The sequence below is a fragment of the Scyliorhinus canicula genome, chromosome 9, assembly GCF_902713615.1.
Source record: "Scyliorhinus canicula chromosome 9, sScyCan1.1, whole genome shotgun sequence".
Lineage (NCBI taxonomy): Eukaryota > Metazoa > Chordata > Chondrichthyes > Carcharhiniformes > Scyliorhinidae > Scyliorhinus > Scyliorhinus canicula.
Window position 1 is genome coordinate 90,624,180 of NC_052154.1, and position 9,701 is coordinate 90,633,880.

The 9,701-nt window shown below is 47.5% G+C and overlaps 1 protein-coding gene across 1 annotated transcript in view; it reads left to right on the top strand.

Annotated features, from left to right (window-relative positions):
* The window catches only part of hydin (HYDIN axonemal central pair apparatus protein), a 1,231,368-nt gene extending 1,222,847 nt beyond the window's left edge, over positions 1 to 8,521 (top strand). The window contains exon 66 of the mRNA XM_038807144.1: positions 8,333 to 8,521. Within this exon, the coding sequence (XP_038663072.1) occupies positions 8,333 to 8,382 (50 nt within the window). The 3' untranslated portion in view covers positions 8,383 to 8,521. The remainder of the gene's footprint in view (positions 1 to 8,332) is intronic.
* Positions 8,522 to 9,701: the final 1,180 nt, after the last annotated feature.

Consider the following 9,701-nt stretch of genomic DNA (forward strand, 5'->3'; position numbering starts at 1 on the left):
ATCGGCTATTCCTGTCTGAGACAAGACATGTCCCGCAGTGCCTCATCAAAGTCCGCCTGGTACTGGATCATGTCTTCCAGCATGTCGGACAGTCGACTGAGGCGCTCAGCCATGACCACCTGCATCCAAGAGCCCCCCAGGTCTGCGTCTCCAAATCTTTGGGCCAGTCGTCTCGGCCATGTCTTGGACACCTTCACTAACGCTGCTGATGTCGTGCACCAGGTTCTCCACTGTTGTCTCCACCCTAGCAGTATTGGCCTCGGTGCCATACATTGCCAGTGCAATCTCCTGCACTGTAGCCTCTGCAAATCGGCTGTAGACCTGCTGGAGTGTTGCTGACATCACCCTCTGAATCTCACGGCTGCACACTAACATCTGCATCAACTCCGGGTAAACCTGTTCCAGAGGCTCAGCATCTGACTGGTCCTGGGATCCAGCAGACCTCCTAGTGCTGTCTCGCTTGGGCGTTATTACCTCCACATGATGTGCATCAGCAACTGTGAGGTACTCACCAGAATGTGTCCAAAGGCCTGACCACTAACGTTGCCCACCAAGGTGTGTGTCTGCACTGGTGGAGAATGGGGATGACAGCTGTGACGGATCTATGGCTGCTTCCTCAGAGCTCTCCTCCGAGGTGGTCTCATGGGAGGCGGCCGGGAGGGGGGGGGGAGAACCATCCTGCATATGCTGTCGGCGGTGGCTGGAGGTCCTGCAAGAGAAGGTAAGTGGGTGGTGTGGGCAGTCTGAATGGCATTAACAACTTACATGTGAAAGGTCCTCTGGGTGGAGCCCAGTGGATCCTCACCTCTGCACCATGTGCCAATCGGCAGGTGGGTAACCATTTTGTCCTCTGTCACCCCCTTAACTTCCAGGGCCCGTTTCTCGAAGGTAGTGAGGATTCTGATCTCTGGCACACTACCACCCGTCTGGGCCCTCTCCCGATGGTTGAGGGACAACTTCTCCTGCAGTGACACAGAGAGGGCATCATTAGCTGCACATGTGGTTCTCCGTGGTGGTGGTGGGGGGGGGGGGGGGGGGGGGGCTGGTGAAGGAAGTGTTGGGGGAGGGGTGAACGAAGGGTTGGGGGAGTTTCCGGTGGGGGTGGGGGCAGGGGCGGTGGTGCCAACTCGCACGCGTGGCCCTGTGTAGGTCGTTGACTTTCTTGCGGCACTGGAGCCTAATCCTCCTTGTCAGGCTGCCTGAGTTGATGGCCGCTGCCTAATCCCAGGTGGTACTGGATGTCCTGTGGCTCACCCTCTGGGACCCTTGGGGGAACAGGACATCCCTCCTGGCATCGACCGCATCCAAGAGACCCCCAGGTCTGCATCTCCAAATCTTGGGACCAGTCTCCTCAGCGCCATGGCTGTGAGCTAAGTGGGACTGGCTGTGCAAGAGCTGTTTAAGTGTTGCTCAATCTTGTTAGCGGAGGGCTGGCGAGCACGGTCCTGGTGAGTAAGCTGACCAGCCTTCATTTATGGCGTGAAGCCCGTGGGGCCTCCTTAAGTGGACCAATTAATGTTGTATTGAGCTGCCGGCTTCGCAGGGCCGAGCATCGGGAAGCTCATGGCAGTTCCTGCTCGCTACCACACTGAGAAATCTTTCCAGAGAATCGCGCTGCTGGTCTCCCTACTAGTGGAAATATCCTCCCAGTATCTGCACTGTCAAGCCCTCAGGATCTTATATGACTGCAGTACTTCAAGTTGGTGGTTCACCACCACCTTTTCAAGGCTAATTAATACTGATCTTGCCAGCAATCCTGTGAATAAATAAAAGGAAGTCAGAGGTTTCAGAGTTTGCATTTGCAGGTGACAGTAAAACTTCAGTTTTATGGAATTCAATCGAATTCAAATTGTCAAAAGCATGTCATCAAAAAATTGTACCTCTGTACATATTCCAATTTTTGGCCAAATACATTTTCTAATTCCCACTTTAAAACATCGCTTCCATTAGCAACTCACATAGCTTCTCAGTAAAGGTAGGAGTGGGAATAATACATCACAGGGTGAAAAGCAAAGCCTTTTACCAGTGAGGAATATTGGAATACTGATCACCATCCTATTTTCCTCTTCTCTTCACTAATAATAATAACAATAATCTTTATTATTGTCACAAGTAGACTTCTATTATCACAGCAATGCAGTTACTGTGAAAATCCCCTAGTCGCCACACTCCAGCGCCTGCTTGGGTACACAGAGGGAGAATTTAGAATGTCCAACAAGCATGTCTCTCGGGACTTGTAGGAGGAAACCGGAGCATCCGGAGGAAACCCACGCAGACAAGTGGAGAACATAACGGATAACACTCTGACGCACTATTATGATTGTGAATCATGAGAAACCATGCCACCAACAATTAATGTGCCAGGTTTCACTAAATGAAATTTGATCTTGGCTTCTTAATGTATTCTGCACCTGCACCCATCCAAAACTAACATTGCTTAATTGATCCCTTCACCTATATTACACATTGTTCCTTGAAGGGAAGTCTGCCTGGTGGTTGGATCAACAGCGCACACATTGGTCCATGAATTTTATTATTTCACAGTGTCCTTGGGTTTCACTATTGCTGCTGTTGCCCCATCTTCAAATTGCACCTTATCTACTCTGTGTGTGACCTATACTGAGCTCTGCCTTAATAGGACCCTGTAGATATTTTACTGTAACTCCCTATCACTCAGTTAGTTTTGAGATTGGAAGTGCAGGATCAGGAAAGGCTTTGCAGTGCAGGTTACTGTATCTATTGAGCATGATTCAAGCTGATGCTTCTCACGCAATCAGGCCCTGCCATTTGTCAAGGAGAAGCTGTGAATTGGCCTCAATAAATGGCAGAGGAGAACCCAGATCATTAGTACGTTGATAGCCTGTGTGCTGCTCGGCTGAAACAGAAAGATTCTCCTGTTTCTCTGACACTATGGCTGGATTTTACAGGCCTCTTACAAATGGGAAAGCAGGAGGCTGGACCAATTAAAATAGGGAACTGTGCCCACCTGCCCCAGCTGCAACTTTACACGTGGTGGGTGAGGAATCAGGTGGGCTAACCACCATGAAACCAATTGAGGCCATTAGTTAAAAGAAGTACTTTCTGCTGATCAGTCCTCATCCTAGAGAGAGCTGGCTGGGGTGAGAAAACCGGCGTGTAGTTCTCCATCTGCACAGCCAAGTGTTCCCTCCAGATACTCTGTGCATAGAAAATCTTGGGGCATGGTTATCTCCATTATGGTGGCAGGTTGGAGCCTGAGAGAGCCAGTAACAGCGGCTCCACAGAGATTGGAGAATCCTTTTTAAAGGGCACCCTGATCTGCATTAAAACAATAATATTCCCCTCTCCCCACCTTCCCACCTCACGGATATAAAGAATTTCTTTCCCCACAAGAACAGGGGAAAATTCCCCCCATCACCATGAGCATTGGGCCCAGCCCTACTCAATCCCTACAAGCCAACCCCCCCAACCCACTACTCTGCGCTCCCTCATAAGCATCCGGGGTCACTGCAACCCCCCCCCCCCTCCCAAGAAGAACACTGGGGCAACCCCATCCCAGAGGGCCATTGCTCCTCCCCCTGCACATGTACACACACACACAGCACACAGCGGGGAAAATCAGGCAACGTCAGCAGAAAATTCCCCCCAACGATTTTAATAGGATGTGACAAAATCTACCTTTAATGTTTCCACCTGTTTTTATTATAGTTGTGTTTTAGGCGTCAGTCATGCCTCAGTGTCTCACTCTTGCCTCTATATCACAGAGTTGTTGGTTCAAGTGGCAGCACGGTAGCATTGTGGATAGCACAATGGCTTCACAGCTCCAGGGTCCCAGGTTCGATTCCGGCTTGGGTCACTGTCTATGCGGAGTCTGCACATCCTCCCCGTGTGTGCGTGGGTTTCCTCCGGGTGCTCTGATTTCCTCCCACAGTCCAAAGACGTGCAGGTTAGGTTGATTGGCCATGATAAATTGCCCTTAGTGTCCAAAATTGCCCTCAGTGTTGGGTGGGGTTACCGGGTTATTGGGATGGGGGAGGTGTTGACCTTGGGTAGGGTGCTCTTTCCAAGAGCTGGTGCAGACTTGATGGGCCAAATGGCCTCCTTCTGCACAGTAAATTCTATGATAAGCTATAACTTTTAAAAATTCTATAATAAGTCCGACTGTAGAGACTTGGGTGCGAAGTGCTGCCCCTTCAGTGCATTCTCAAAGCTTCATGCTTCAGTTACAACTATTTCTGCCAAAATCTGTCTAATTACTTGATCCAATTATTCATACTGTTCTATCTGATCAAAACATTAAACGTTGTATTATTTGATTTTTTAAAAACTCTTAAAGCAAAAGTTCTTAGCAGGCTGGTTATTGGATAAAGACAACATTGAGAATGTTTTTAATCTCATCCACCCCAGCAACACACATGGACCACATTCAATTTGGAGATTGCCACATTGGCAAACCACATCAACAAACCTTCACAATGACCAATCGAAGTGCAGCAGACAGTGTACGATTTGAGTGGCTTTCAGACATCAGCGAGCTCAACATCTCCCCACAGGTAACTGCAGGGGTGAGACCAGACTGCAGTAGAGCATGCTTGAAATAACATTGAATTGTATATCGTGAAAGAACATGCCACTGAATCATTACCTCTAAATTTGGCCAGTTACATTTCCCACTGCCCTGTTGACATTGATGCCAGTCACCACCCACTGGTATGATATATTGCCAGCAAATTATACACTCTGTGCCAACAATTAAAAAGAAGTGTGAGAGGAAGAGAGGTAGAAGAAGCACTATGGCAATCACAGGCAAGAGGACTGATCAGAAAGTAGAACAAGATCCTGTCTCCCATACCAATCAGGTCCTTCACCAGATCCTTCTTTAAACCTATTGGATATTTCCCCAGATCACAGGATCTCCCTCTCGGAACCCATCCCAGTGGATTAAGTTTGTGTAGGGGTGTAAGACCATTCACCTCATGTATGTGGATGGCAAATCAGAATACTTCCTTCATTATGAGAAACTGAGATCTGTAGAGGAGCAATGAAAGTTAAGTTTACATGTTAACAAATGGTCAATTAACATGTAGGGTCAGTTGACAGTTAGGAAGACGAATGCAATGTTAGCATTTATGTCGAGAGGGCTAAAATACAAGAGCAGGAATGTATTGTTGAGGCTGTATAAGGCTCTGGTCAGACCCTATTTGGAATTTTGGAGTTTTGGATTCTATATCTAAAGAACGATGTGCAGGCATTGTACAGGTTCCAGAGGAAGTTCATAAGAATGACCCCTGGAATGAAGGACTTGTCATATGAGGAGTGGTTGAGGACTTTGGGTCTGTACTCAATAGAGTTTAGAAGGATGAAGGGAGATCTCATTGAAATGTACAGAATACTGAGAGGCCTAGATAGAGTGGATGGGGAGAATATGTTTCCACTAGTAGGAGAGACTGGAACCCAAGGGCACAGCCTCAAACTGAAGGGACGATCCTTTAAAACTGAGATGAGGAAGAATTTCTTCAGCCAGCGGGTGGTGAATCTGTGGAACTCATTGCCGTAGAAGGCTTTGGTGGCCAAGTCACTGTTAGTCTTTAAGACAGAGATAGATAGGTTCTTGATTAATAAGGGGATCAGGGGATAGGGGGAGAAGGCAGGAGAATAGGGATGAGAAAACAGTTCAGCCATGATTAGTTGCGGAGCAAACCCGATGGGCTGAATGGCCTAATTCTGCTCCTATGTCTTATGGTCTTATGCACACAAATCACTAAAAGCCAACTCACAAAATGTTCACAAAAAGACATGCAAAACATTGGCCTTCATCTCAAGGAGCATGCAATACAAAGGATTGGAATTTCAGTTCAAAAGAGCAAATCTTGAGGGCTGTGTTCAGTTTTGTGCACTGCAGTACAGGTACTTGATATCGGCAATTGAGTGGCCATCTGCCATGGTTCCAGCACTAAAGTGACAACCAGTGGAAATCATGTGGTAAACATGAATTTATGGTATTCCATCCCCATTTTAGCTGCCCCATGTGGGTTTGTCCAGCACAGTCTGAAAAGGCTTTCCCCAAAATCTATTTGATAGCATGAATCTGGTGAATAATCTTTTCTTTATTGATTCACATGTTCCTCTGTAAAAAGTGTGCAGCACCCTATTAGCATGAAGTGGAAGCAGGTTGTATTTTGGTGCAAGGGCTAATGGAGTAATATTCTTTCTTGGAATATTAACGCTAATTGTCTTGAATCAGTATTGAGAGGACATTAAAGAAGGTTCTCAGGATTGTTTCAATATTTACAAAGGTGTCCTCAGGAAATTGATTGAAAGTTCATCTGCTGAAAAAATGAGCAATACGCTTGCCCGGTTCAGCATGGGCTATATAGTTGTGAAGGAAATGATCATACAAATGTAGAAACATACAAATTAGGAGCAGGAGCAGGCCACTCAGCCCCTTCAATCTACTCCACCCTTCAATTAGATCATGGCTGATTTAATATTAATCTCAACTTCACATTCCTGCCTACCCCAATAACCTTTGCAACCTTATGTATTAATAATCTATCTATTGCTGCTTTAAAAAATATCCAAAGACAAAAGGTGAGATCTTCCAGCCGTTCATGCCGCAGGATCTTCCCGGTGACACATTATCATCGCGGGTTCCCCGGCAGGGCGTGGATTAATTGGGAAATTCCATTAACAGCGGCAGGACCATAAGATCAATGGCAGACTACCTTCCACCGCTCAGCAACATGCCGTGGGGAGGCCAGAGAATCTGACCCAAAGATTAAAGTGGTTTGCGAAGGTTTTGAACAGCTATTTGTTTATTTTGACTGATTTATGAGAGCCCACAAATATCTCTGTATGTCTGGAATGTGTTAATAGTTGGGAGGATTCCCCAAACTATCAGCATATAACGGTGCACCCCAAGAATGTGTCAATGTTTATAGGGGGTTCCCAGGAGCTTGTCAAGGGATCCCTGGGTGTTTCAATATTTTCAGGACACAGCCACACAGAAAACAACATTGAAAAGTCCTATTGTAATTCACCAAATTGATCATAATACTCAATTTATTGTATTTCATTGGAGTGAATTTGTTTATTGTCACGTGTACCGAGGTATAATGAAAAGTATTTTTCTGTGAGCAGCTCAACAATCATTAAGTACATGGGAAGAAAAGGGAATAAAAGAAAATACATAATAGGGCAACACAAGGTATACAATGTAACTACATAAGCACCAGCATCGGATAAAGCATACAGGGGTGTAGTGTTAATGAGGTCAGTCCATAAGAGGGTCATTTAGGAGTCTGGTAACAGCGGGGAAGAAGCTGTTTTTGAGTCTGTTTGTGCGTGTTCTCAGACTTCTGTATCTCCTCCCGATGGAAGAAGTTGGAAGAGTGAGAAAGCCGGGTGGGAGGGGTCTTTGATTAGGTAGTGGGAGGTTTAGATGGAGTCAATAGATGGGAGGCAGGTTTGTGTGATGGACTGGGCTGTGTTCATGACTCTCTGAAGTTTCTTGGGTTCCTGGACTGAGCAGTTGCCATACCAGGCTGTGATGCAGCCAGATAGGATGCTTTCTATGGTGCTTCTGTTAAATCTGGACATGCCAAATTTCCTTTGTTTACTGAGGAAGCACTGTTGTGCTTTCTTGGTGGTAGCTTCGCCGTGGGTGGACTAGGACAGATTTTTGGAGATGTGCACCGCTAGGAATTTGAAACTGCTAACCATCTCCACCTCAGCCCCATTGATGCTGACAGGGGTGTGTACAGTACTTTGCTTCCTGAAGTCAATGAAGTTTTGCTGGCATTGAGGGAGAGATTGTTGTCGCTTCACAACTCCACTAGATTCTCTATCTCCCTCCTGTATTCTGAGTCGCGTTATTCGAGATCCGTCCCACTATGGTTGTGTAGTCAGCAAACTTGTAGATGGAGTTGGAACCAAATTTTGCCACACAGTCATGTGTGCACAGGGAGTAGAGTAAAGGGCTAAGTACGCAGCCTTGCGGGGCTCCGGTATTGAGGACTTCAGTTTAACTGTGACCTGCTGCTCATTTTGATATAATGACCAGATAAAGGAAAACTTAGAAAAGTGCTGAGTGTTTGTTGGTTGGTCTGGCAATGCATTTTCACCTGGCACAGCCATTGGCAATGTCTTGGCATGTCATTGGCATTGTGTTTGTTGGCTTGTCTCCGACCCTGGAGTTGACTTATGCCTGCTTACCTGCTGGTAACTATTGAAAGGGGAGTGGGAGGTACAATAGGTAATTCAGCAAACACGCTCCATCATGAGGAATTCTTTGTATCAAACTAAATCTGAACTATTTTCTGTGTTTTATGTTGAATATTTTTTTACTGATCAGTTTGGCCACCTGCATGCTGGATGTGCAAAAGACATAACAGTGACATTTAAATCAGATGTACCAGTGACATACAACCAACAAACAGTAAAATGCATGGTGTCAAAAATCAGCTTCCCAGTGACGGCAGACCAAGTTCCAGACTGGGACAATCGGCTGAGCATTGTGAAGTGGGTCGATGCTGGGCATGGAGTTCATCCAGTCAAGAAAAAGGTGGGTTACTAACTAAAAGCAATGTATGTGAGTGCTGTTTATGTGCTAGTCACTCAACCTTTATATTCCTAGGCTTGTAATCCTGATAGCGTCCTTCAATGTGGTCCTTGGTACTGCACACAGTTCTTAATTTAAAAACCATCAAAGTAACAGCAGTAAATGTTTAACCAAATTAATCATGGTCTAAATTAGATAGCAACAGAGAGCGACTTCTAGGTACACATTTAAAGGAGCAACACACATTAACAAAGCCATATAAGTAGAAACAAAGTGCTGAGGTTCATTTTTTAGAGGAATCGAATTCAAAAACAGTGGGCGCGATTCTCCGCTCCCCAGGCCGGGTGGGAGAATCGCGGGAGGTCCGCTCTGGCACCCCCGCGATTCTCCCACCCCCCCCCAAAATGGCGTGTCGCGTTTTGCGACACACCACTCGGAGAATCGCGGGTCACCGTTTTTCACGGCGACCTGCGATTCTCCGGCCCGGATGCGTCGAGCAGCCTGCCGTTCCACACCTGGTCGCTGCCGGCGTGAACATAGCGCGAAAGGTGAGTTTGGGGCCTGTGGGGGGCGGGAAGGGGATCGAGCACCACGGCCGTGCTTGGGAGGGGACTGGCCCGCGATCGGTGCCCACCGATCATCAGGCCGGCGTCTCCAAGAGATGCACTCTTTCCCCTCCGCCGCCCCGCAAGATCAAGCCGCCACGTCTTGCGGGGCAGCGGAGGGGAAGACGGCAACCGCGCATGCATGGGTTGGAGCCGGCCAACCTGCACATGCGCGGCTGACGTCACTAATGCGCCGGCGGCCGCGTCATTATCGGCGCGCCACATTGACGCCAGCGTCAAGGCCCGGCGGCCGAGTTTGATGAAACGCCGCTCCTAACCCCCCCCCCCCCCCGGTGGGGGGGGGGGGAGAATAGGGGGCGGAGGAGCGGCCTCCGACGCCGTCGTGAAACACTCCGGGGTTCACGACGGCGTCGGCCATTGCCGAGAATTCTGCCCAGTGACTCTGTTGATTTTATAGAATCTTGGTTTGACCACACTTAGATAATTGTGCACAATTCTGGGCTATATAATATCAAAGGGTATTGAAATATTGGAGTAGGCTGCTTAGGTTTCCTCTGGTCGCTCCGGTTTCCTCCCACCATCCAAAGATGTGCAGG